Here is a 27835-nt window from a genome sequence, read left to right on the forward strand (position 1 = left end):
TAATGACCTGCCCGATAATGACCCTCTAATAATGACCCTCCCCGATAATGACCCTCGCTAATAATGACCCTCCCAGATAATGACCCTCTCTGATAATGACCACTCCCCGATAGTGACCCTCTCTGATAATGACCCTCTCCGATAATGACCCTCTCTGATAATGACCCTCTCCGATAATGACCCTCTCCGATAATGACCCTCTCCGATAATGACCCTCTCTGCTAATGACCTCCGATAATGACCACCCCGAAAATGACCTGCCCGATAATGACCATCTCTGATAATGACCCTCCCTGATAATGACCCTCCCTGATAATGACCCCTCCGATAATGACCTCCGATAATGACCATCTCTGATAATGACCCTCTCCGATAATGACCTCCAATAATGACCATCTCTGATAATAACCCTCCCGATAATGACCTGCCCGATAATGACCCTCGCTAATAATGACCCTCCCTGATAATGACCCTCCCTGATAATGACCCTCTCTGCTAATGACCCTCTCTGATAATGACCCTCTCTGATAATGACCTCTCCGATAATGACCTTCTCCGATAATGACCCTCTCCGATAATGACCCTCCTCAATAATGACCCTTCCCGATAATGACCCTTCCGTTAATGACCCTGTCTGCTAATGACCCTCACTGCTAATGACCTCCCTGATAATGACCTCTCCGATAATGACCCTCGCCGATAATGACTCTCTCCGATAATGACCCTCTCCGATAATGACCCTCCCCGATAATGACCCTCTCCGATAATGACCCTCTCCGATAATGACCCTCCCCGGTAATGACACTGCGATAATGGCCCCCTTCGATAATGACCCTTCCGTTAATGACCCTCCCCGATAATGACCCTCCTCGATAATGACCCTCCCCGATAATGGCACTCTCCGATAATGACCCTTCCGTTAATGACCCTCTCCGATAATGACCCTCTCCGATAATGACCCTCCCTGGTAATGACACTCTGCGATAATGGCCCTCTCCGATAATGACCCTTCCGTTAATGACCCTCTCCGATAATGACTCTCTCCGATAATGACACTCTGCGATAATGGCCCTCTCCGATAATGGCCCTCTCCGATAATGGCCCTCCCCGGTAATGACACTCTGCAATAATGGCCCTCACTGATAATGACTCTCTTCGCTAATGAACCTCCTCAATAATGACCATCCCGATAGACCCTCCCCGAAAATGACCATCCGATAATGATCGTCTCTGATAATGTCCCTCTCTAATAATGGCCATATCTGATAATGATGCTCTCCGATAATGATGCTCGCCGATAATGACCCTCTCCGATAATGACCTCTCCGATAATGACCCTCCCGATAGACCCCCCCAATAATGACCCTCTTCGATAATGACCTTCCCAGATAATGACCCTCCCCGATAATGACCCTCCCCAATAATGACCATCCGCGATAATGACTCTCCCCGGTAATGTCCCTTCCGTTAATGACCCACTCTGACAATGACACTCCCCGATAATGACCCTCTCCGATAATGACCCACTCCGATAATGACCCTCCCAATAATGCCCCTCTCTGACAATGCCCATCTCCGATAATGTCGCTCTCCGAAAATGACGCTCTACGATAATGACCCGCTCCGATAATGACCCTCCCCGATAATGACCCTCCCCGATAATGACCCTCCCCGATAATGACCCTCTCCGATAATGACCCTCCGCGATAATGACCCTCCCCGATAATGACCCTCCCCGATAATGACCCTCCCCGATAATGACCCTCCCCGATAATGACCCTCCCCGATAATGACTCTCCCCGATAATGACCCTCCCCGATAATGACCCTCCCCGATAATGACCCTCCCCGATAATGACCCTCCCCGATAATGACTCTCCCCCAAAATGACCCTCCTCGATAATGACCCTCCTCGATAATGACCCTCCTCGATAATGACCCTCTAATGATGACCCTCTAATAATGACCCTCTCTGATAATGACCCCGATAATGATCCTCGTTGATAATGTTCTCTCCGTAAATTACCCTCTCCGATAATGACCCTCCCGATAATGCTCTCTCTGAAAATGACCCTCTCTGATAATGACCCTCTCTGATAATGACCCTCTACGATAATGACCTTCTCTGATAATGACCCTCTCCGATAATGACCTTCTCTGATGATGACCCTCTCTGATGATGACCCTCTACGATAATGACCCTCTGATAATGACCCTCTCTGATAATGACCCTCCTGGAAAAAGACCCTGTCCGATAATGACCCTCTCTGAAAATGTCCCTCCTCAATAATGACCCTCCCCGATAATGACCCTCTCCGAAAATCACCCTCTGTGTTAATGACCCTCTCTGATAATGGCCCTCCCTGATAATGACCCTGTCTGATAAGGACCCTCCTCAATAATGACCCTCTCTGATAATGACCCTCTCTGATAATGACCCTCCCGATAATGACCTCTCTGATAATGACCCTCTCCGATAATGACCCTCTCCGATAATGACATTCCTCGATAATGACCCTCCCCGGTAATGACCCTCTCCGATAATGAAATTCCTCGATAATTACCCTCCCCGATAATGACCCTCTCGATAATGACCCTCTGTGATAATGTCCCTCTCCGATAATGACATTCATCAATAATGACCTTCCCCGATAATGACCCTCCTCGATAATGACCTTCCCCGATAATGACCCTCCTCGATAATGACCTACTTCGATAATGACCCTCTCTGATAATGACCCTCCCTGAAAATGACGTTCTCCGATAATGACCCTCCCCGATAATGACCCTCCCTGAAAATGACACTCTCCGATAATGACCCTCTCCGATAATGACCCTCCCTGAAAATGACGCTCTCCGATAATGGCACACCCCGATAATGACCCTCCCTGATAATGACCCTCTGATAATGACCCTCTCCGATAATGATCCTCTCGATAATGGTCATTATCGGGGAGGGTCATTATCGGGGAGGTCATTATCGGGGAGTGTCATTATCGGGGAGTGTCATTATCGGGGAGTGTCATTATCGGGGTGTCATTATCGGGAAGTGTCATTATCGGTGAGGGTCATTTTCGTGCATGGTCATTATTGGAGAGGGTCATTATCGGAGTAGGTCATTATCAGGGAGGGTCATTATCGGAGAAGGTTATTATCAGAGAGGGCCATTATCGGGTAGTGTCATTATTGCGGAGTGTCATTATCAGGGAGGGTTATTATCAGAGAGGGCCATTACCGGGAGGTCATTATCGGGGAAGGTCATTATCGGAGAGGGTCAATATCGGAGAGGGTCATTATCGGGGAGGGCCATTATCGGGGAGGGTCATTATCAGAGAGGGCTATTATCAGAGAGGGTAATTATCGGGAAGGGTCATTATCGAGGAGGGTCATTATCAGAGAGGGTCATTATCAGAGAGGGTCATTATCAGGGAGGGTCATTATCGGAGAGGGTCAATATCGGAGAGGGTCAATATCGGAGAGGGACATTATCGGGGAGGGTCATTATCGGGGAGGGTCATTATCGGGGAGGGCTATTATCAGAGAGGGTCATTATCGGGGAGAGTCATTATCGGAGAGGGTCATTATCGGGGAGAGTCATTATCGGAGGGTCATTATCGGGGAGGTCATTATCGGAGATGGTCATTATCGGGGAGGTCATTATCGGGGAGGTCATTATCGGAGAGGGTCATTATCAGAGAGGGTCATTATCGGGGAGGGTCATTATCGGAGAGGGTCATTATCGGGGAGGGTCATTATCGGAGCGGGTCATTATCAGAGAGGGTCATTATCGGGGAGGCTCATTATCGGGGAGGCTCATTATCGGAGAGTCATTATCGGGGAGGGTCATTATCGGGGAGGGTCATTATCGGGGAGGGTTATTATCGGAGAGGGTCATTATCAGAGAGGGTCATTATCAGAGAGGGTCATTATCAGGGAGGGTCATTATCGGAGAGGGTCAATATCAGAGAGGGTCATTATCGGGATGGTCATTTTCGGAGAGGGTCATTATCGGGGAGGGTCATTATCGGGGAGGGTCATTATCAGGGAGGGTCATTATCGGAGAGGGTCATTATCAGAGAGGGTCATTATCGGGGAGGGTCATTATCGGAGAGGGTCATTATCGGGGAGGGTCATTATCGAGGAGGGTCATTATTGGAAAAGGCATTATCGGAGAGGGTCATTATCGGAGAGGGTCATTATCGGAGAGGGTCATTATCGGGGAGGTCATTATCGGAGATGGTCATTATCGGGGAGGTCATTATCGGGGAGGTCATTATCGGGGAGGTCATTATCGGGGAGGTCATTATCGGAGAGGGTCATTATCAGAGAGGGTCATTATCAGAGAGGGTCGTTATCGGAGAGGGTCATTATTGGAGAGGGTCATTATCAGAGAGGGTCATTATCGGAGAGGGTCATTATCGGAGAGGGTCATTATCGGAGAGGGCCATTATCGGAGAGGGCCATTATCGGAGAGGGTCATTATCGGGGAGGGTCATTATCGGAGAGGGTCATTATCGGGGAGGGTCATAATCGGGGAATGTCATTATCGGAGAGGGTCATTATCGGGGAGGGTCATTATCGGAGAGGGTCATTATCGGGGAGGTCATTATCGGAGATGGTCATTATCGGGGAGGTCATTATCGGGGAGGTCATTATCGGAGAGGGTCATTATCAGAGAGGGTCATTATCGGGGAGAGTCATTATCGGAGAGGGTCATTATCGGGGAGGGTCATTATCAGAGAGGGTCATTTTCGGGGAGGTCATTATCGGAGATGGTCATTATCGGGGAGGTCATTATCGGGGAGGTCATTATCGGAGAGGGTCATTATCAGAGAGGGTCATTATCGGGGAGGGTCATTATCGGAGAGGGTCATTATCGGGGAGGGTCATTATCGGAGAGGGTCATTATCAGAGAGGGTCATTATCGGGGAGGGTCATTATCGGGGAGGGTCATTATCGGGGAGGGTCATTATCGGGAGGGTCATTATCGAGGAGGGTCATTATCGGGGAGGGTCATTATCGGAGAGGGTCATTATCGGGAGGGTCATTATCGGGGAGGGTCATTATTGGAAAAGGCATTATCGGGAGAGGGTCATTATCAGGGAGGGTCATTATCGGAGAGGGTCAATATCAGAGAGGGTCAATATCAGAGAGGGTCATTATCGGGATGGTCATTATCGGAGAGGGTCATTATCGGGGAGGGTCATTATCGGAGAGGGTCATTATCAGAGAGGGTCATTATCGGGGAGGGTCATTATCGGAGAGGGTCATTATCGGGGAGGGTCATTATCGGAGGAGGGTCAATATCGAGGAGGGTCATTATCGGGGAGGGTCATTATCGGAGAGGGTCATTATCGGGGAGGGTCATTATCGGGGAGGGTCATTATTGGAAAGGCATTATCGGAGAGGGTCATTATCGGAGAGGGTCATTATCGGGGAGGGTCATTATCGGAGAGGGTCATTATCGGGGAGGTCATTATCGGAGAGGGTCATTATCGGGGAGGTCATTATCGGGGAGGGTCATTATCGGGGAGGGTCATTATCGGGAGGGTCATTATCGGAGAGGGTCACTATCGGGGAGGGTCATTATCGGAGAGGGTCATTATCGGAGAGGGTCATTATCGGGGAGGGTCATTATCGGAGAGGGTCATTATCGGGGAGGTCATTATCGGAGATGGTCATTATCAGAGAGGGCCATTATCGGAGAGTGTCATTATTGCGGAGTGTCATTATCAGGGAGGGTTATTATCAGAGAGGGCCATTACCGGGGAGGTCATTATCGGGGAAGGTCATTATCGGAGAGGGTCATTATCGGGGAGGGTCATTATCAGAGAGGGTCATTATCGGGGAGGGTCATTATCGGAGAGGGTCATTATCAGAGAGGGTCATTATCAGGGAGGGTCATTATCGGAGAGGGTCAATATCAGAGAGGGTCAATATCAGAGAGGGTCATTATCGGAGAGGGTCATTATCGGGGAGGGTCATTATCGGGGAGGGTCATTATCAGGGAGGGTCACTATCGGAGAGGGTCATTATCAGAGAGGGTTATTATCGGGGAGGGTCATTATCGGAGAGGGTCATTATCGGGGAGGGTCATTATCGGAGAGGGTCATTATCGGAGAGGGTCATTATCGGGGAGGTCATTATCGGAGATGTTCATTATCAGGGAGGTCATTATCGGGGAGGTCATTATCGGGGAGGTCATTATCGGGGAGGTCATTATCGGGCAGGGTCATTATCGGAGAGGGTCATTATCGGGAGGTCATTATCGGAGATGGTCATTATCGGGGAGGTCATTATCGGGGAGGTCATTATCGGAGAGGGTCATTATCAGAGAGGGTCATTATCGGAGAGGGTCATTATCAGAGAGGGTCATTATAGGAGAGGGTTATTATCGGAGAGGGTCATTATCGGAGTCATTATCGGAGAGGGTCATTATTGGAGAGGGTCATTATGGGGGAGGGTCATCATGGGAGAGGTTCATTATCGGGGAGGATCATTATCGAGCAGGGTCATTATTGGGAGGGCCTTTATTGGGGAGTGTCATTATCTCCGATAACGACCCTTTCCCTGATACTGACCCTCCCCGATACTGACCTTTCCCCGATACTGACCTTTCCCTGATACTGACATTTCCCTGAAACTGACCTTTCCCTGAAACTGACCTTTCCCCGGATAATGACCTTTTCCCAATAATGTTCTAATCCGGTACTGACCTTTTCCAATTCCGACAGTCACCAAAACTAATCCACCCCAACTGTGACCTTCCCCAATATTGCTTCTCTGCAAACTGACCTCCTCTATCAATGTCCATCCCATCACTTACCTTCCCAATAGTGGCCTTCCACAATACCGATCGTCCTCTACACTGACCTCCCACGATACAGATCCTTCCCCATTACTGTCGTACTCCTATACTGACCTTCCCCAAAATCAACTACCCAGAAAGCTGACCTTTCCCAAAACTGCTCTGCATCAATACTGATCTTACCTGATACTGGTCTACCCCAATATCCATCTTATCCCATGCTGACCTTCCCTGACACTGGCCTTCCCCGTTATCGATCTTCTCCAATCCTGACCTTCCCTGTCATGTGAGAGTACCTTTAAGAAATGGGTGTTTATAAATGGGTGTGTATATAAATATCTGTAGTGAGAGTACCTTTAAGAAATGGGTGTTTACTACTGCAGTGATGTCAGAGAGTGGGTGGAGCTGGGCTATCTGTCAGCTTTTTACTTTTGTTTTAGGCTGTTTGCTGCAGGGTGTGTTTTAGTTTGGTTTTCAATGTTGGAGCTGAAGCCAGACAAAGCAGGTGTACTGCTGTTCTCTCTGCCATGAAAAGACTATCTCGATTATTTGGTGAATTCAGAATTATAAATGTTCTCAGTAGTGAATGTAAACCTAATGTGCTTCTGTTAAAAGGTATTTCTTTTGTCTTCTGGATGTTGTTTGGGAAGTTATTAAGGATTACTTAGTGTTGTATTCTTTGGGGTTTGTGTTTGAATTGATGGTTGCTAAGATGTTCACTGTATGTTTTAAAAAGTTTAACTTGAGTTCATAGAATAGACATTGTTTTGCTTTTAAAAATACTTTTCCATTTCTGCCGTACCACACCTGTACAGTGGGCCATGTGCCCCCCCCCCCCCCCCCCCCCCCCCATATCACAATCTATTAAAAGGTGTGGGTCAGGTGAACTCCATGATACACTTTGGTGTTTTCTAAACCCTGGGCCATAACATCCAGATACCGGCCTTCCCGATATCCATCCTCTCCAATACCAACCATTTCCAGTATTGACTATGGTAGTGCAGCCCTTTTAAGGGGGTGGACTCCAAGGATCACGCAAACTGCTCGGGACCAATTGCGTGGGAGTGTGCATACCCTGGCCAATGGGATGTTTACGTGGGGCCCTGGGAGCAGGATCTCGGACAGTGTGGACCAGGGGGCCACAGTATTTTGACTTGTTGCATAGTGTTCTGTTTGTTACTCAACTGTCTTTGCCTTTTATCAATAAACCCCTTTGCTAACTACTGCAAGCCTCGAGTGTATGTCTCGAGCCACTGAATTGATCTTGTCCAATACTGACCTTGTCCAATACTGACCGTGTCCAATATTGACCTTTCTTAAAACTGACCTTCCCCAAAACTGACCTTCTCCAATACCAACCATCTCTAACACTGATCTTCCACAGTGGTGAGCTTGTCCAATACTGACCTTCCCCAATACTGACCTTTCTAAATACTGACCCTCCCCAGTACTGACCATCTCTAACACTGATTATCCACAGTGGCGTGCTTGTCCAATAATGATTTTTTGATGCTATAATATCCTCAGTGAATTATTCTGTGATCAGTTCTTCTCCAGTAGTGAATTTCCCTCATAGAAATGATTCCCAGTGGAAGGCTTCCATAATGTAAACTTTCTGCAGATTAAGCATTAATTCCCCAGCATAAGAATATCCCAAGGCATCTTGCTTCACTTCAAACCTTTCCAATGGAGATCTTCCCTCCGGACACTGGTTTAGCACAGGGCTAAATCGCTGGCTTTGACAGCAGACCAAGGCAGGCCAGCAGCACGGTTCAATTCCCGTACCTGCCTCCCCGAACAGGCGCCGGAATGTTGCGACTAGGGGCTTTTCACAGTAACTTCATTTGAAGCCTACTTGTGACAATAGCGATTTACATTTTTTTTCATTTCAAATATTTCTCATTACGATGGTGACATTTTCCTCTTAATCACAAATCATGACTCTTCTTGTTTCAATACCAACCGTTAATATACAATGCCTTTAAGATAGAACAAATCTCAAGCATTTACACAAAACTATCTAATGGAAATAGATCCAGATGTGCCTTTCCCTCCTGTTTCGTGAATTGGAAGTGTACCCATAACTGAACCAAATTAGCACCTCTTCACTTCAGGGACTAACAGAGGAAAAATCAGCTGGCAGTGGCCCTCAGACTTACGAGTGTATTCCACCGGATATTCCAGGTATCCGCACAAATGCACAGCCAAATTGATAAAAATCCAGCACATCCTGGTTCCTGCATGTCCGCTTGAACAAGGTGCAGCATCCTCCCTTCACAGCAGACCCAATGTGCCAGGGAAATCAGTAAGCTGCAAATGGGACCCTGCCCAATTCAAATTCAGGGCGCGATTTAATGGCTGTGTTGCACTTAATTGAGAGCGCGACGAGGCCGTTAGATCGCGGGAGAGGCCAAAATCGAGAACTGCGCTGGGGCGCCTATCTGTTTGCGATCTAACCGGCCCACTCCCGTTGGCAAAATCCGGATCCCGCCGTGGCATGGCGAGAAACCAATAATTACTTAAGGCCAATTTCCAAACAATTAAGGGAAAGACATCCTATTTCAAGGCCTCCATTGCGGCGTGAAGCCCGTGGGGCCTTGTTACGTGGACCAATTCATGTTTTATAGCAGTGATGGCCTCGTTGGGCTGAGCGTCGGGAAACCACAGTTCCAGTTCGCTACTGCACTGAGAAATCTTTTGGGCCACAATCATCTTCTTAAATCATCTGCCCAAAAGCAGATCCTTGGCAACTATTCGCCAAATCACAGCAAGGTGTCATGATTTTTCACTAAGGATAGGGCGAGGAGGCAGGTCCTAGAACCATCTCAGCCAAAACAGGGATAGAACACTCCATTGTTGGCATGAACCGAATCCACGCTAGCTGTGTAGCCAATTGAGGTAATCGACCATCCTCAAACACATCAGCATACGGAAAAATGTATCTGCTGGTCTTCACAGAAACCATCCCTATTTCACAAAGTCAGAGGGGGCTGGGAAGAGAGTATGGTTGCAGCTAGTAAATGAGAGGTCCTCATGGTAAAGAGATCATTGTTAGCTCATTGGGCACGCTTCTATGTGGCGATGATTTGAGGAGGCCTGGGGAGGCCAAAAACCATAGCAGCTGATTTTTCCATGCCATTGGCACCTGGCTCACCCAGTTAAAGTAGTTGGAGGATAATGGGTAAATTATGACCACCTGGAAATAGAAACAGTGGACATTGTACTGAAGCGCTCCACATGTTTATGGATATGCACCTCATCGTGGATTGGTGATTTCAGGAACAACAGAGTGAAAATAAAGGAAAATTAGAAAGTGAGACATGGAAGGTTTAATTGCTATGTCATACCTGGAGGACCACGTGGACCAATAGCACCAGGTAGTGCGATTCCAGGTTCACCTCTTTCACCTTTCTGACCTCTGTAACCTGTCCAGGAGAAACACAAAGCTAAAGATCAATCGTGCCTCTAGATTCCTGTCTTCGTGCCCTATCTAAATGGGAGGATCCTTGGGTAGATGTCATTACTCCCACTGGGAACCATTATTTATCTCTCCGTGGGACTCCTGGGGTATGGGTTTCCCAGGTAGGGGGTGCAGACCAACCACCTGGGGCTCGTTATGAACTAACAGAAAAGCAGGCCCAAAACAGGACCTGGTATGGTTAATCCTCCCAGGTAGGATTGTACTGGGAGCGATATACTGTGTTGTGCAGATCTCTGTAAATAGTGTAAGTAAATCTATGTTCGCTTACCACTAACCCCCTCTGAGTCAGTAAAGAAGAATTTCCCTATGAATGATCTTTGGACTTTTCAAATGGTTCTTGCACTGATCCCTTGATCTTAACCCATTAGCAGGTTGACCGCAGTGTCCTGGCTTTGAAGATACTGGACTTTCCATCAGACAAAGTCATGATTAAAGTGAAAATTTTCTTCCTCCTGTAAACATCAGGGGAGGTGGTGGTATAGTGGTTGTTGCGATTATTCCAAAGGATGTTGCTATAATTCCAATTGCCAGTGGCTGGGAACTCAAAGCTGCCCGAGTCAGTGCCTTCCCGCTACAATCTCTAAATCTCTAACAGAACTGTAATGATCTGAGTACTGCCACATAGTCTGACAGTGGGGGAAGGAGCTCCAATACATTTCCTATACATCCCTTAGACAGGATGTAAGAAGTAAGAGGGAGAGGGTGGCATAGAAGGAGGTGGTAGTGTAGCGGTATCGTCACTAGAAAGTCTGTAATTAAGTCTACTGATGACCATGTAACCATTGCCGATTGTCGTAAAAACCCACCTGGCTCACTAATTTCCTTCAGTAAAGGAAATCTGCCATCCTTACCTGGCCTGACCTCCATGTGACCCCAGACCCACTCAGTGACATGGTTGACTCTTAACTGCCCTACTCTGAGATGGCCTAGCAAGCCACTCAGTTCAAGGGCAATTAGGGATGGACAACAAATGCTGCCCCAGCCAGCGCCGCCCACATCCCAAGAATGAATTACAAAAAAACTGTCATCTGGTCTGTGATCCTTCCCTCAATTCCAGACTCTAGACTTTTCTATAGTCAGAACCGATTATTGCATCCCCCAGTTTTACTGGAATTACGGTATTACTGCTCTAGATCTCTATTCTTGCCCCTCATTAGCTCTAAATGTATCCCTAAATCCCCAGTGTTAAAACATGCATTTTCTCCAACTGTAACATCTCCTTTAATAGGACCTTTTGCTCAACTCCCTCTGACTGATTGAAATTAAAGACATGTTGCGCCTAGCTCGACTTTTTGCTTTAGCGTGCATTCTTTTGCACTATTTGAACCGTGATGGCGTTCTGCAGTGTGGGAAAATGCAAGTGGTGAAGGTGAAAGTCCGAACGAGATGTTTCCTGCCGTCTAACTGTTGTGCAAGTGTTGAGCAGACATACTGAATTGTTTCTCCACACCAGCATTTGTCATGAAATGTTCTTCAGGGGCGGCACGGTGGCGCAGTGGTTAGCACTACTGCCTCATGGCGGCGAGGACCCGAGTTCTATCTCGGCCTCGGGTCACTGTCCGTGTGGAGTTTGCACATTCTCCCCGTGTTTGCGTGGGTCTCACCCCCACAACTCAAAAGATGTGCAGGCTAGGAGAATTGGCCATGCTAAATTGCCCTTTCATTGGAAGAAAAAAGAATTGGGCACTTTAACTTTATTTAAAAAAATGAAATGTTCTTCGTTCTTAAAGAAAAACAATGAGGTGCATGTATCCCACACTCACTTGCTGTCTGAATTCGCTTCCAATAGGAATACTTAAGGAACGATAAGTCTTTTGAAAGAAACCCAGAGACATAAAACAACAGGGCAAGGTTCAGCATGAGGTTATATATGTTCAATAATCATTCAATAATATTGAAGGACTGGTAACTCCTGTCTGATCCTCAAAGAACACCTTGCTGGGTAGGGACGATGAGTTTGAATGACTCAAAAAGAAAGTGAGGCAGTGTTGAAAAATTCGAGGCATTTACTTAAAAAGAAAATCCAAAAATATAAAGCAAACTTTCTGCTGATACGAAAACAGAACACCCCGAGAAAACAAATCCAGTAATTACAATCCAAGGTCGCGATGAGGATTCTGCTGCTGGTGAAAAGAAGCCCACGTAACATCAACCAGCAGCCAAAATGTCAAGGGTGCATCAGGGAGAATCTCTCGCCATGGAGAAAGATGGTTGACCTGCGAATATGTGGGGCTACCAAACCCAAAGAGGTAAAGCTGCCACTGAAACATTGACAAGAGTTTATCTGGCACAACAGCCCAATATCATCAAGAATCTCGAACACACAGCAATCCAAACTGCGCTTCTTCACTGGGTTGTTCCCGTGGCCCGAGCCGGATTGTATTCAAGCGGCAATGAGTGGGTCCTCTTTGTGCTACTGGTGCCTGACCCCAGGTAACGGTTAAAACAATTACCAGGGGCATACGCCTCATTGCTTTCTCTTCCTTCCCATTTTGCCTTTCTTTCCTGAAAGGGAAATAAAACGGATTTTTCTTGCACAGAGGTGGAAGTAGAAACTTAGCAATAGTGCATGATTTAGTTTAACAAAGGGTAAATTATGCTTAACAGCTGGAATTATACAGAGAAACTGCTTTAACTAGGATATGCTTTTGCGTAACTACATCGATCATTATCATTTCCTTTCAACAGAGATACCTGTGTAAAGGGCAATTGGCCATACCTTCCTCAGCGTGGAATCTGCATGTCGGATTGCCACTCCCTACCCACTTACTTAGGTCATTTTTCTTCTCTGATGTGGGATGGTGGAGGTTGGTTGGGGGGGATGCGGGGGTAGGTAGGGAGGGTAGCCTGGGCAGGTTCGGGGGTGGGGGGCTGAGTGAGGTTGGTATAGGTTGCTCAAGGGGAGGGGGGGGTGCGTGGTTCTGATCAGAAGGGATTCAGGGGTCGAGTCGGGGGTGGGGGGGGTGAGGTCAGGTTTGGCCAGCGGTGTCAGGTCAGATCGGGGGTGTTGAGTGTTGGGGTCGAGGAGCTCGGTTCAGGTTAGCTGGGGGAGGGGGAGGGGGGGTGGAGGTGGATGTAGTCGGGTGAAGTGGTGGTGCTGGTTGGGTCAAGGGTGATGGGGGAGCCGGCTTGGGTCCGTAGATATCCAGTCATTGGTGAGTTGGGTCAGGATGGTGGGGCGTCAGGCTGGGGAGTGTGCTATGCCGGGGTGTCAGGTCAGGTTGGGTGTGGTCAGGTCAGAGTGGGTGGGGTGATGTGAGGTCAAGACAGGTGGGTTGAGGGGGGATCGAGGATTGGCTCGATTTAGGGGTTGGGGGGTCTGAATGGAGTCGGGATAGGAGGATTGAGAGGACGATCGGGGGTTGTGAGCAGTTGGGTTAGAATTCAGTGGGAGGGTGGGGGTGTGTGGTCGGGACGGAATGGGGTGAGGGTCGGGTCCAGCCTGTGGGGGAGGAGTGCAGTGGCCTTGGGTTGGATATAGGGGAATGACTGGCCCAGCGGGTTGGATCAGGTATGGGGGGTGTTCGGGTCAGGCCAGGGGATTGCTGGGGTTGGGTTGGGGGGGGGATTCAGGTGTTGAGTCTTGGGTGGGTGAGAGTCTGACCCACTAGAGAGAGAGGGTGAGGGTGAGGAATCCCATGCAGGTGGGGAGATTGGCGGGGTGTGGTGGTATCGAGGGTTTGGGGAATACCATGGCGGAGTTTACCTTGGGGAAATCCTTGGAGGGTCGGGAGAGTGGGGTGTCTCACGGGAATTTCAGTTTGGGTGATTACAATACTTGCCGAGATATCGCTGGCTTGGCCAGAATTTATTGCCCATCCCTTATTGCATTGAGAGCTGGTGAGCTGCCTTCTTGGTTAGTGTGGGAGGTACAATGCAAATAATCAAGAGGTAATTCTGAGGTAATACAAGTTTACTTTAGGCAGTGAATATTCTAGCATATAAGTAAGATAAGGACATCTACTGTATGGAACCTGGCTAAGAATGACTCAAAGTAGAAGATTGTCTGATGGATCTGGATTTCAACGCAATGAAGATCTTAGGAATAATGACAGATGGTATGTTTGAAGCTTTGGAGGAAAAAAAAGATGAAAATTCAGATTGCAATGGCGTACTGACTTATAAAGTAAAAGTATTACAAATGACAATGAATTGAAGTTGGAGAGGTGAACACCTATTGGACAACCAATTCCTTAATGTAGAAGAAATCTTTTGCTTCAAAGATGTGAGGAAGAACTGACTGATATTTTTTTGATGATAGGTTTCTTAATATCATTCTGTGGGAGAGAGAAGGCTTATTGAGCAGATAGGTTTCTTAATAACATTCTGTGAAATAGAGGAGGCTTATTGAGCATCCTTGCTCCCGTGTTGTATGTGGCTAATGGACAAATATGCCTTCTACAGTCTGACCAGGTATTTGGGAGCAGATTTGCAAGGTAGTTTGGTCATCGTACTTTGACGATATAAAACTGTGATGTCTAAGTCCTTTTATCTGTCAGAAGTGCACTGTGCACATGAGGAATCCATTCCAATAACCTTCCAAGTTTAAAATCTAAAGTGCAGAGTCATTTGTGAAGTTTTCCAAAGCCAGCCTGTTTCCAAAGCTGACCTCTTAGTCAGTTGATGATGACCTTCTGCAGGAGTAAACACAGTTTGAAAAGTTACACTTTTAAAAAAGAAGAGTCCTCATGCAGACAGACTGTGAAGAGTGCCAAGGGAAAGTGTGGAGCTCTGGAGGACATGACATGCAATCAAACATCTGAGCTTCCCTCAGGTCTTGGGTCTTGGTCAGTATTATATATCCTCAATGTCAATGTTTTGCATCCAGGAAATCCCAATAAATCAGCATCATTCAGCGAGAGACATAATTAGATCAGCAATAGCTGATTGAAGAAATAGGAACACCTTGAAATACTGGGAAGTCCGCATTTTAATGTCAGGTTGATTTCAGGTCCAATGTACTAAAACTTCTTTTCCACAAAGTACAGATTTTTGTGAAGTTCCTTGGAAAGAAAGGAATAATTGATGGCTCTATCATTTGAATGCTCTAATGTTTCATCATGTAATGTATGGGCCTGGAGGACGATTCTATTTAACCTTCACAACTATTGCTCTTCGAACACTCCCATGCTGTTGAAATAATCGGCACAAAGATTTGGGGGATTTTAATGTTAATCTATCCTCTCTGGCAGTTAGGTGACTTGATATACTCCAATTGAGATTATTCCCCCACAAGCTCAAGCAAGGTGCAAAACAGAGGGGGGGAGTGGGGGGGGGGGGGGGGGGAGGGGGGGTTTGGCTCACACCGGCCTCTTCCCACCCAGTGGGTTAAATTATAAGGAACCCATTTATATCTATATTGTGATGTTCTTTGCTTTCTGAACGAGGATGGCTTCGAAGTGTAGTGTCTCACAAAGAACATCAATCTATGCTTTAAACAAAGCTAATTCATTTACACTATGACTAAATAGATTTGACTTGCTTGCTCAGATATAAAAGATTACAGATTCACTAAAACTATGATTCTAATTTACCTGATAAGACGACTAATCTGTACCTCGCCTAATAACCTTCCCCCTGAATCAAGAGTATCATGTGATCCACGTGTATGCGCTTTATCGCCATCAAGTGGTTGGATATAGTTACAGTAAATTGTTAACCCTTCAATATTCTTACATTATACGTATTGTCACATATATGATACATTCAATTTTCTATTTATAGTGTGTGAGGTGGGTCTATGAATAGGACTTCCTCAATGTAAAGCGCCGGAGATTGGCGACTAGGTGATTTTCACAGTAACTTCCTTGCAGTGTTAATGTAAGCCTACTTGTGACACGAATAAAGATTATTATTAAAGCTACCATCATTAAACCGGAGTTTCCGTTTCCAGATCCTACTCTGCTATACCCACAGCGGCCTGATTTAGAGAGTCGTACAGCTCCAGTTCACCGCCACATTCTTACCCTTCCCCCTGGAAATGCATCATTTCCTGCCTTCCTTTCTTCATTTCCTCCTTTCTACATTTAAATAAGTGATCCATGAAGCTTTGCAGAAGGCTTACTGAGAGAGTAGATTGTCGCTGCCAATCCCTCCCACCCAGGCAAACATTTTAACTCCCTTCAGGTATCCTTGTCACCCTTGATTGCGGCCTAACACGCTTGATCCACCGTGATTTGTTGCTGGAGAACATTTTCTTTTGACTGCTTTAATTGCCAGTCTTTCAGCTCTGTATTTCCCACTGATTAATCTGGAAGGATGTTCCAACCTTCTGCTTCACAGCGCCTCTTTCCCTCTATCCAGGGCTTCATACCGCAGGCCACTGCCTGCTCGCTCTACCATGGTTTGCTAACAACAAGATTTTTCTCTAGCCATTCTGAGTTTTTATTTCCTGTTTGTTTGCTGTCTTCCAGCTTTGCCTCTCTGAGCAGAGACTCTCGGCTCTGCAGGCTGTTCCTGTCACATTCCCCCCTCCACCCTGGGATCCGAGTCACTCCCGTCCAGGGTCTCTGTACCTCTTGACATCCTTGTCTCTCACTTTCAAATTTAGATGGCACTGCTGGGCAACTTGTCAGCCTGCAAGCATCATTATTCCCGTCTCTGCTTACTGTCCATCAAATTTTTTATACGAGTTGACCATACAATGCTCCTCCAACATCTCTTCACTGTTGTTCAGCTGGGTGGAACTGCTCTCACTCAGTTCCATCCTTATTTATCTAATCATAGCTAGAGTAGCACCTGTAATGTCTTCTCTTCCTGCTCCTGTACCATTCCTTCTGGCATTCCCCGAGGAGCTATCCTTGTCCCCCTCCTATTTCTCACCTACATGCTGCCTCTTGGTGACATTATCTGAAGACAGGGTTTTAGTTTTCACATGTACGCTGATGGCACCCAGCTCTACCTCACCACCACCAAATTGTCAGACGGCTTGTCCGATATCCAGCACGGGCTGAGCAGACATTTCTTCCAATTAAATATTGGGAAGGCTGAAGCCATTGTTTCCAGTCCCTACTCCAGACTGAATTCCCTACTGACTCCACGGCTCTGTTTGGAAATGATCTGAATCCAAATCAGTCTATTTACAATCTTGGTGGTAGGTTTGACCCCAAGGTGTGCTTCCGACCTCATATTTTTGTGCCATCACCAAGACGGCCTATTTCCACCTCCATGATATCGCCTGGATCCGCCTCTGTTTCAGCTCATCTTGTGCCCTCATCCCTGCCTTTGTTACTTCCAGACTCGATTATTCCAATTTGCCCCTTGCTGATTTCTCACATTCTACCTTCCGTAAACATGAGTTCACAAGAACTTTACTGCCCCTGTCCTAATTTCCACCAAGTCCCGTTTACCATCACACCCATGCTGACTGGCCCACAGGATGGTCACGTACCTGGTGATGGTCAGTTACACCTTTTTGGAGTAGCAGCCTTTCCTGTTAATGAAGGCTGCCAGCTGGTCTGGTGGAGCTACGACAACCCTGTGCGAGCAATTGATTGCACCCTGCAGAAGCTGCAATGACCCTGAAGCCAATTGGGCTCTCAGCCTGATGATCAATGTCATTGTGGAATCACACACTCTCTCCAACTCTATTGTGTGTTGATCAGCTCCCTAATGCAGTGGTGTACAAATGCCTGAGACATCCTGCATATGTCCCGGTGGATCCTTGGAAAGAGGCAGAGATGGAGCAATTCAGTGCTGCAATGATTTTCAGTGCTTCTGAAACTAGCTGCCCACCCAGTCTCATTGGCCGCGGGCCATCCTGCAGCATTGCACAGAGGGCAGTGGTGAATTCCCTTGAGAGGTGGAGTCTTCTCTGCCAACTGCAGGTGATAGGTGGGACTTCTGAACACTCGAAGGTGTGGCACAAGCTGTCTTTAGCTTCTCTCCTGCTGCTGTTCCCCATGGTGTCCTGTTGCGTCCTGCACAGCCACAACCGACTCCTGCTGCCCGGATAATGGTGAGCCCCTGGCCCGGTTGGTGCAGCTTTCCTGCACTGCTCTCATCGGTGTCAGCAGACTGGGTGGATGAGTCCCATCTTTGGGTGATACTGCCTGCTGCCCATTGCCGCAGTGTCCAGCTGCTGCCTCTTAATTACTCACAACTGCCCCTCTCCTTTGCAGCTCTGTCCCTCAGGTCCTCTAGAGCCTCCCTTCTCTTTTTCCCGTTTCCTGGCCTCCCTTCTTCTTTTGACGAAGGTTCACTCCGATGGAAGGCAGCTCCAAAATGGCTGACTTTCCCTCAGGCCTGGAAACTGTAACCTTTTAAAGGTCGGCATTCTGATGGCCCATGATTCCTGTTCGGAGCTTGTTAAATTCAGAAAGCAGCATTTAATTCAGTGGTATGTTAATTTGATTAACAATCTAATTAATGCACTCAATTGCCTTACTCCTGTTTGCATGTGCCATCCCCATGCTCGCTGCCTCCTCTCCAGCCCCTCCCCAATGATTAGGACCCAAGTTCCCGACTCCAACAAATGGCCTCCTGTTGGCATTCCACATCTCACTCATCACAATCGCAGTTCACTCTCCAGCGGACTGCATTAAGTTTCACACATTGTCCTTTCATCTGTCACATTGCTTGTGGTCACTGCTAATTTGCACTTTTGAAAATTATGAATAGTTACTTGGAGAACACTGCACTTGGCGTGTCAAAACTGTGTAGTGCTTTTTATTACGTTTACAATTGTTCTAATTTTTCCTTTGTGATTAATTTGTTGCACATTATAATTGGTTTGCCCATCAACAATCAGAAGGCTTTATTGCACTATTCAGAGTTCTGCTGTGGTAATGTATTAAACAGAGCAGTGTTGGACAGTGAAACTGTTATAAAGTGCATTACATTTGCATTTAATTCCTGCAATATCGTCACTATTTACCATTCCTGCCAGCAGGGGACTCTGCACTCTCTCTAAAGGGCAGATTAGCCTGTATCATAATCTTACATAAACTGACGCAGAATTATTTTCATTTGCAAACTAGTAAACAATTATCAATTGCGGACATGATGATCCCACCCACACTACTGTATAAAGGCTCTTATGCTTATTCATTTGGATAAATCTTGCCTCTGGCTCCATGTGGTCCAATCTCTCCTCGAGGCCCGGGTAGTCCAGGTAAGCCATCATTTCCTGGTGGCCCTGGGAGGCTGGTTTTAGCCTGAGCAGCCAACATTGACGCTGGGGACTTCAGTTTGTAGTGGGCAAGTTTCTCTGGAAAGGAAAACAAGTTTAAAACAGGCAAACTGAATTATTCGATAGCAAAAGAATAATCTCCATTCATTTACATAGGACCAACGAGGAGGCCCTTGAGCCCATTCCGTTAGATCATGGCTGTTCTGAATCTTAATTCCATCTGCTCACCTTCCAGAAGGAAATATGCAGTTTGGACCAGTATTCTTATTTCCCAGTTTTGCAAGGTAACAAAAGGAAGTCCACACCGAATTGCAGAGAAAAACAAAACGTGCTTTATTTAGCTAGTTCACTAATATGTACAGCTCAAGTAGTTTGCTACTGGGTCTTCTCTGGTCAGTGCCTGACTGTCCGACTCTATTTATACAAAGGCACATGAACTTAGTTAAGGGTCCCCATCCCCCTTATCGGGGGAGTTTGTATTTTGCAAGCTCCTGTGTGGGTTATAACACCCAGGTTTTACTGGTCTTCCATTTTAAGGCATGAAGACCAGTTCGGACCAGTGTTCTTATCTCCCTTGTTTTTACTGTTGTTTCCTCCTGGGCATGGTTCCCTAGCTCTTAATAACTTTGCCACACGAAAGGCACTTCTGAAATGTTCAACTGACTCACAGCCTTGACAGATTTCCGGAGGAGAGAATTCCACATTTCCAGTAACTTTTGGGTGACAAATATAGAAAATCCCAAGATACTTTGAGATGAGAGAAGGACATCAAGCCATGGTGTGAGATTGCGGAGAGGGAAGTTAAAACTAGCCGGACAAGATTGGTCCTGGACACGGAGCGTCTTCTTGAAGTGAACCACAGATTCTCAGGAAAGATGCGGCAATTACGCCACCATTCCTAATCCTCCCATTATCCACCAGAAAGCTGCAATCGCACAGTGCTTTGCTGCAAGAGTTTATGAATGCACCTTTGAATTAGATTAAGATCTTTGAATCATTTTGGGATCTCCATTATAAACTAATGAAATCCTCTGATTAGATTGCAGGCGGGTAATCTCTCTGGGGATGCACTATTCCATATAAACCATCTGAAACGCCTGATTAGATTACAGCTTTGCGATCGCTGCTGGGTATACATTATTCAATATACGCGCCGTCTGATTAGATTAGTGTTCAAACAAAGTGAGTACACACAAGAGTAATGAATAATTGCTCAGACGAATTAAACTGCATTTAACTGGACGGCTAGCATGTTAAAAAAACATGAGCAGCATTTACTGTAAGAATGGAAGGACTCTCTGGGGGAAGCTAGTGTCTAATTCCAGATACGGTGCATTTTACAATCAATAGCCTCAATAGGAATTATGGTACCTGGGAGGTAGAAAGCTGTAAATGAAGATTATTAAGAGAGAGGCGGGAGAGTCATCCCTGTAGAGAGGCTACCTGAGGTTACCTCACCAGACAGTCATATAACTTTTCAAAGCTTGGGTTCCACATCAAAATTGAAGAGAACATTTGAACATGCTATCTTTCAGGTACGTTAACTTTATTCATAATCTAGCGTGTAGAATTATTAAAATAGATAACGGGATGATTTTAAGAAATCATGGGGTTGGGGTTTCCCATGGGCTTTGGGGCTCCGATCTCAGGACCAACTGGGTCGCCCGAGTCTGCACTTTCCGGCAGTCAGACCCGAGGAGCTGTTTTCCCTGGGTTGACATCCTGAGCCGATGGGCTCCCAATGTTGCTGGTGTGACCAGAGAGCCAGCAGCTCTGGAACTTCAAAATCCGGGGAAGATTGGAGGTGCTAAGGCAGGTTGGCAAATGGGAGGGTGCCTCAAAATGGAGGCACAAAAAGCAGGATTTTAGAAGGGGGAAGTTCATAGGCCACTTGGGTTGGAGGGGGAACCCTCCAGTTGGATCACTGAGGTTGCCTTTCCTGCCCTAGGCCCCCTTACCTTTGGGAAAGGGAGCCTCCTGCTCTGATGTCTTATCATAGATAGAATTTACAGTGCAGAAGGAGGCCATTCGGTCCATCGAGCCTGCACCGGCTCTTGGAAAGAGCACCCTACCCAAGGTCAACACCTCCACCCTATCCCCATAACCCAGTAACCCCACCCAACACTAAGGGCAATTTTGGACACTAAGGGCAATTTATCATGGCCATTCGACCTAACCTGCACATCTTTGGATTGTGGGAGGAAACCGGAGCACCCGGAGGAAACCCACGCACACACGGAGAGGATGTGCAGACTCCGCACAGACAGTGACCCAAGCCGGGATCGAACCTGGGACCCTGGAGCTATGAAGCAATTGTGCTATCCACAATGCTACCGTGCTGCCCGTCTTGCCAGACGTGCCGCAGGGATGGCCACCTCCATGGGGGGGGGGGGGGGGGGGGGGGGGGGGGGGGTGAGGTTCGGAGTGGGGAGGGGTAATCCAGTTCCGCAAAATTGTTGATAATTGGGAGCCCGAACTATTGAAATTGTCTGACTGTCTCCTTACAGCAGGCAGGCAATCCACTTCCCACACCATCCCGGAAAATTGCCCCAGCAGCAGGAATGTCCCAACGTGGCTCCCGATATCCTCTTGGCCTCTGCTCCCTCCACCTACACCACACGATTCTGAGCCAGGGAAATTCAACCCTATGCTTTTGAGTGGTTGTAAAATTGAAGGCAAGAGGTACCGATATCCCAGCTGTACGCTTCAATACACACATACAAACAGAATAACATTTGAATGAGGAGCAGGAGTCGGCTCCGCTATTCAATAAGATCATGGCTGAACTGATTGTGGCCTCAATCATTTTTTCCTGCCCACCCCCCTCCATAACCTTTGAGTCTCTCGCCAATTGAGAATCTATCTACCTCTGTTTTACAAATATTCAACCCAGTCTCCACTGCTCTCTGGGGAGGAGAATTCCAAAGACCCATGACACCTCAGAGAAAATAATTCTCCTCATTTCCGCCTTAAATGTGAGATCCCTCATTTTAAAACTTTGTCTCCGAGTCCTAGTCTCTCCCACAAGGTGAAAAATCCTTTCAGCATCTGTCAAGTCCCCTCAGGGATTCTTGCGAGTAGGTCAACGCTCAACAAACAAATGACGCCCAATATGGGGCCCAAACACACAGGCTCGAGATTAAGAGTATCATCGACTGACTGAACTAGCCAGACAGCAAAGCACCACAGGGAAACCTGACCGTATCAATTTATTCTTCACAGGGAATAGATATTCAAGGAGCAACACATACACAGTGGTGGCCAACTTTCCAGGACTAGTCTGGAGAACAGACCTGGAGAAACATCATGGAGACAATAAGCATTTTTCTTTAATTCTCTTTGAGCCCGTTTATTAGTTCTAAGGATAGTGGGGAAAAAGGCAGACTGATAAGGAAGAGTGTTTTCACCTCCCAATTGACTTTGACAGGACTGGATGTGTTGGATGACCAATGGTGGGTGACTCGGCGCAGGGCAGTTGGAAGAAGGAGGAATCTGTCCATCCAAAGCTGCCAACTCTAACCTACCCTGGTTCATAAAATATCTTCAGCCCTGGTAAAATGAACAATATGCACTGCAGGTCAAAGTTCATCAGGCACTCAAGAAAACGACACCCCTGTTAAAACAAAAACCATTACAATTTGCCTGATAATCTTTGATTCCAATTTATTTGAGTCAGGTCTGTTCTTACCCCATTGAAGTTGGCTAGTTAATTAATTTTTCTCTCGATTGTTCTTTTTCCTCGGCATATCTAAATCTTATAACACAATGAACAAAGGCAATCAGAAGCCCTAACTGACCCTTAATCACTTGACCCACCTCATTCCCATGATCACGGTGAGCAATGCCTCCATTCTAGCTGGACTGGAAACATATTGCTGTAAAAATTCTCCTGATCACACTCCAGGAACCCTTGACCTTCTTCTCCCTTTACGCTACCAATATCCCAGTCTATATTCAGATAATTCATGTCCTTCATTATAACGCAGTACAGGCCCTTCGGCCCTCGATGTTGCGCCAACCTGTGAAACCAATCTAAAGCCCATCTACACTATTCCCTTATCACCCATATGTTTATCCAATGACCATTTAAATGCCCTTAATGTTGGCGAGTCCACTACTGTTGCAGCCTATCTTTAGAGATCGCTAGGCAGTTTGTAGGTTCAAGGAAGTTGATACAAGGGAGATACGGAGTTGTTAAATTCCCCTGTAGACAGCGACTTGATGTGAAATCAATCTGCTTTCTTCTTACCTTCAAAAATTCTGTGGACCTCCTGCCTTATAAATCTTGCTATTTCTTCAAATGTAACGTTTCTGCCCTGAAGAAGCAAAGAGACATATTTGAGGAAATGACCAGTTTGACTTGACAAGATCAGCATTTAATGGAAGCGGCATGATAACAGAAGACTTATCAAGAAGAAAGTTATCCAGAAATAAAAATTTCCCTGCTCTGAATGTTGTTGAAACTGGATGAGCCAATAAATCTAGAAAGTGGAGCTGTTACTTTGGGATTGAATAGTTGGAGATGTATTATATTGTGGTCATTTTCAGTTCATCGCTGGACAGTTCAGTTCGATGGAATAGACCAGGACAGCAATACCTGGATTTCTACATTGGGTTCCGTTTCTTCACTAATGTCTTCAAGTACGTTTGAAGGAATAATAAGTACAAGGACCAGCTGTGTAGAATGGACCCTCACTCCATGTATTGAAGAACAAAGAGACGTACAGCACAGGAACAGGCCCTTCGGCCCTCCAAGGCTGCACCGATCATGATGCCTGTCTAACTGAAACCTTATGCACTTTTCCCATCCTATTCATATATTTGACAAGATGCCTCTTAAACGTCGCTAACGTATCTGCTTCTACCACCTCCTGGGGCGGAGAATTCCAGGCACTCAACACCCTCTGTGTAAAAAAAACATGCCTCGTACATCTCTAAACTTTCCCCCCCTCGTCCCTTCAACCTATGTCCCCTAGTAATTGACTCTTCCACCCTGGGAAAAAGCTTCTGACTATCCACTCTGTTCATGCCACTCTTAATTTTGTAAACTTCTCTCAGGTCGCACCTCAACCACCGTCGTTCCAGTGAAAATAATTTGAGTTTATCCAACCTTTCCTCGTAGCTAATGCCCTCCATACTAGGCAACATCCTGGTAAACCTCTTCTCTACCCTTGTACTATTCAAGAAGAGACGAAAAACGCATCTCTTACCCAATGTTTCAGAAATAATGAATAAGCACGGTAGCATGGTGGTTAGCATAAATGCTTCACAGCTCCAGGGTCCCAGGTTTGATTCCCTGCTGGGTCACTGTGCGGAGTCTGCACGTCCTCCCCGTGTGTGCGTGGGTTTCCTCCGGGTGCTCCGGTTTCCTCACACAGTCCAAAGATGTGCGGGTTAGGTGGATTGGCTATGCTAAATTGCCCGTAGTGTCCATAATTGCCCTTAGTGGTGGGTGGGGGTTATGGTGATAGGGTGGAGGTGGTAACCTTGGGTAGGGTGCTTTTTCCAGGAACCGGTGCAGACTCGATGGTCTGAATGGCCTCCTCTGCACTGTAAATTCTATTTTTTTTAAATCACTTGGCAGGTATCTTTCTTTCTGAGTGCATCTCCCAAGCCCTTCAGCGACCAGAAAATGGTGACGGAAGCAGGATTGTGTTGTCTGGAAGCTTTTCAATAACACAAGACCAGTCATCCCACGTGCCAACTGTTGCCCTACATGCCATAATGTCTGCAGGTCTCAAATCTGCCTCAATAGCCATCTTCGGACTCATGGAAAACAGTAATCCTGGCTATAGTCAATAATATCACTGCTCTGAGAACAACTGGTTGTAAAAGTTGAAGATGTTGCCCCATTCCCTTATCAGCATCTCTCATCTTGACACACACAAAGAAACAATCCAAAATTTAGCTCAATTGTGTCATTGATATGCAAAAAATGTAGGTGTGAAGCTAATGCAATTTTTATGACAACTTAGATGGGTAATGTTATTCTTACTGGAAAACCCGGCCGTCCACGGGAACCTGGAGGTCCTGGAGGACCATCTTTTCCAGCTGATCCAACCGTTCCAGTAGAGCCAATAATTCCTTTCTCCCCTCGAGGTCCCGGAGCACCTAATCTTCCCCTTTCGCCTTGAGGACCTCGATCTCCCAGTATTCCCGGATCACCCTGTTCAAACAGAAAAATGAAGATGGCAAAATGAAACAGGCCGTTACAGAAATACTTATTAGAACAGGAGAACTCTTTTCGTATGAAAACAACATCTACAAATGAAAGCACGCCTCATAAATGTATCTCAAATTTCTAAGTTGCAAATCTTTAAGTTAACTATTGATAAAATAGGTGGCATGTGGCACAGTGGTTAGCACTGGGACTGTGGCGCTGAGGACCCAGGTTTGAATCCCGGCTCTGGGTCACTGTCTGTGTGAAGTTTGCACATTCTCCCCATGTTCGTGTGGGTTTCACCCCTCCAACCCAAAGATGTGCAGGATAGGTGGATTGGCCATGCTAAATTGGCCCTTAATTGGAAAAAAAATAATTGGGTACTCAAAATTAAAAAACAACTATTGATAAAATGAAGTTGTTCCCTCACTCTTTCCATTAATTTTTTTAACTGGCTGTAACAAATTGAACAAACAATACATTGGTACAAACAAGAACGCTGAGGATTTGGATCCCTGCTATTGAGACCGTTCAATGTTTGTTTCTAATTCTCTCTAACTGCTCTCCACTAGATGCAGATATTGTCCCTCGGTGGTTTATACACTCCCAGTGTGATAGAACATACAGTGCAGAAGGAGGCCATTCGGCCCATCGTGTCTGCACCGACCCATTTAAGCCCTCACTTCCACCCTATCTGCGTAACCTAATAACCCCTCCTAACCTTTTTTGGACACTAAGGGCAATTTATCATGGCCAATCCACCTAACCTGCACATCTTTGGACTGTGGGAGCAAACCGGAGCACCCGGAGCAAACCCACGCAGACAAGAGGAGAACGTGCAGACTCCACACAGACAGTGACCCAGCGGGGAATCGAACCTGGGACCCTGGCGCTGTGAAGCCACTGTGCTAACCACTATGCTACTGTGCTGCCCTCATCCACTCATAATGCTCCACTCATCAACTCCTTTTCATTGAATGGTATCAGCCATTTGATGCCTTTGTCTCCCATTGCCATCGAGCTTCACCATATATATATTTTATTTGCTTCAAACATTCCATGTGGTAACAAATTCCACATTCTCATTGCTGTCTGGATAAAAAGGTTTCTGTGAATTCTCGATTGGATTCAATGGTGACTATCTTGTATTTAGCACTATATTCACATTCATGACCAAGATAAGGTAATCTAACAAAGATTGAGGAGCAGATTTGCTGGGTCCTGCTACCTCACTCTAATAGGCCTTTCTCATCAGCTCAGAGAGCAAGTGTGTATTCAATTTGAAGGGGCATTGGAGATCAACCCCATGCAGTGTGCACCCAGAGTCCAGGCTTTGCTTCTTTTAAAAAATTCATTGACGGGATGTGGGCGTCCTTGGCTTGGAGAGCATTTATTGCTCATCCATAGTTGGGAAGTGGTGGTGAGTAGCCTTCTTGAACCGCTACAAAGGCCACAGGAACAGCAGGAGGCCATTCAGCCCCTCGAGTCTGTTCTGCCATTCCAATAGGCCATGACTGATCTGAACCTCAATCCCCTTTACCAATCTTAGTTCCATATACCTCAAAACTCTTAGTTAGCACAAATCTACCTCAGTCTAAGAAATATCAATTCACCCAGCAACCATAACCTTTTGGGGGATAGACTTTCACTACACATTGTGTGAAAAGAATGACACCTGATTGCAGAGGAATCAGAAATGGAAGCCTTTAAAAACATCCTTTAAACACCCTTTTCCTCATCCATACAGGGAGCAAGAGTCTCATACCTGTTGGACAAGGTTAAGGGCTGAGGCTCCTGCACTCCTGAACTCAGGTTCCCCCTGTCTGCCTCACTAACAGTCACACTCTGAAGGGTGCGGGACATCTCTGACCGGCTTGAAAGGATATTGGAGCGGGAGGGGGAGGATCCAGTTGCTGTGGTCCATGTTGGGACTAACAACATAGGTAAAGCTAGGGTGGAGGACCTGTTCGGGGACTATCAAGCACTAGGAAGAAAATTGAAATACACGTCCTCAAGGGTCATAATCTCCGGATTACTGCCCGAGCCACGTGCCAATTGGCATAGGGACAAGAAAATTAGGGAAGTAAACACGTGGCTAAGGGATTGGTGTGGGAAAGAGGGATTCCACTTCATGGGACATTGGCATCAGTTTTGGAACCGGGGGGGATCTGTACCGTTGGGACGGTCTCCACCTGAACCGATCTGGAACCAGTGTTCTAGCGAAGAGGATAAATAGGGTGGTCAGTAGGACTTTAAA

At 46.6% G+C, this 27835-nt stretch overlaps 1 protein-coding gene across 1 annotated transcript in view; it reads right to left on the bottom strand.

Moving 5' to 3' along the window:
• The window catches only part of LOC119967761 (collagen alpha-1(XIX) chain-like), a 252900-nt gene that overhangs the window by 5412 nt on the left and 219653 nt on the right, over positions 1 to 27835 (bottom strand). Inside the window, exons 41-44 of the mRNA XM_038800683.1 lie at positions 25414 to 25584; positions 23668 to 23734; positions 19353 to 19496; positions 10155 to 10232 (exon numbers count right to left, since the gene is read on the bottom strand). Of these exons, the coding sequence (XP_038656611.1) occupies positions 10155 to 10232; positions 19353 to 19496; positions 23668 to 23734; positions 25414 to 25584 (460 nt within the window). The remainder of the gene's footprint in view (positions 1 to 10154; positions 10233 to 19352; positions 19497 to 23667; positions 23735 to 25413; positions 25585 to 27835) is intronic.

The sequence above is a fragment of the Scyliorhinus canicula genome, chromosome 6 (genome assembly GCF_902713615.1).
Source record: "Scyliorhinus canicula chromosome 6, sScyCan1.1, whole genome shotgun sequence".
Classification (NCBI taxonomy): Eukaryota; Metazoa; Chordata; class Chondrichthyes; order Carcharhiniformes; family Scyliorhinidae; genus Scyliorhinus; species Scyliorhinus canicula.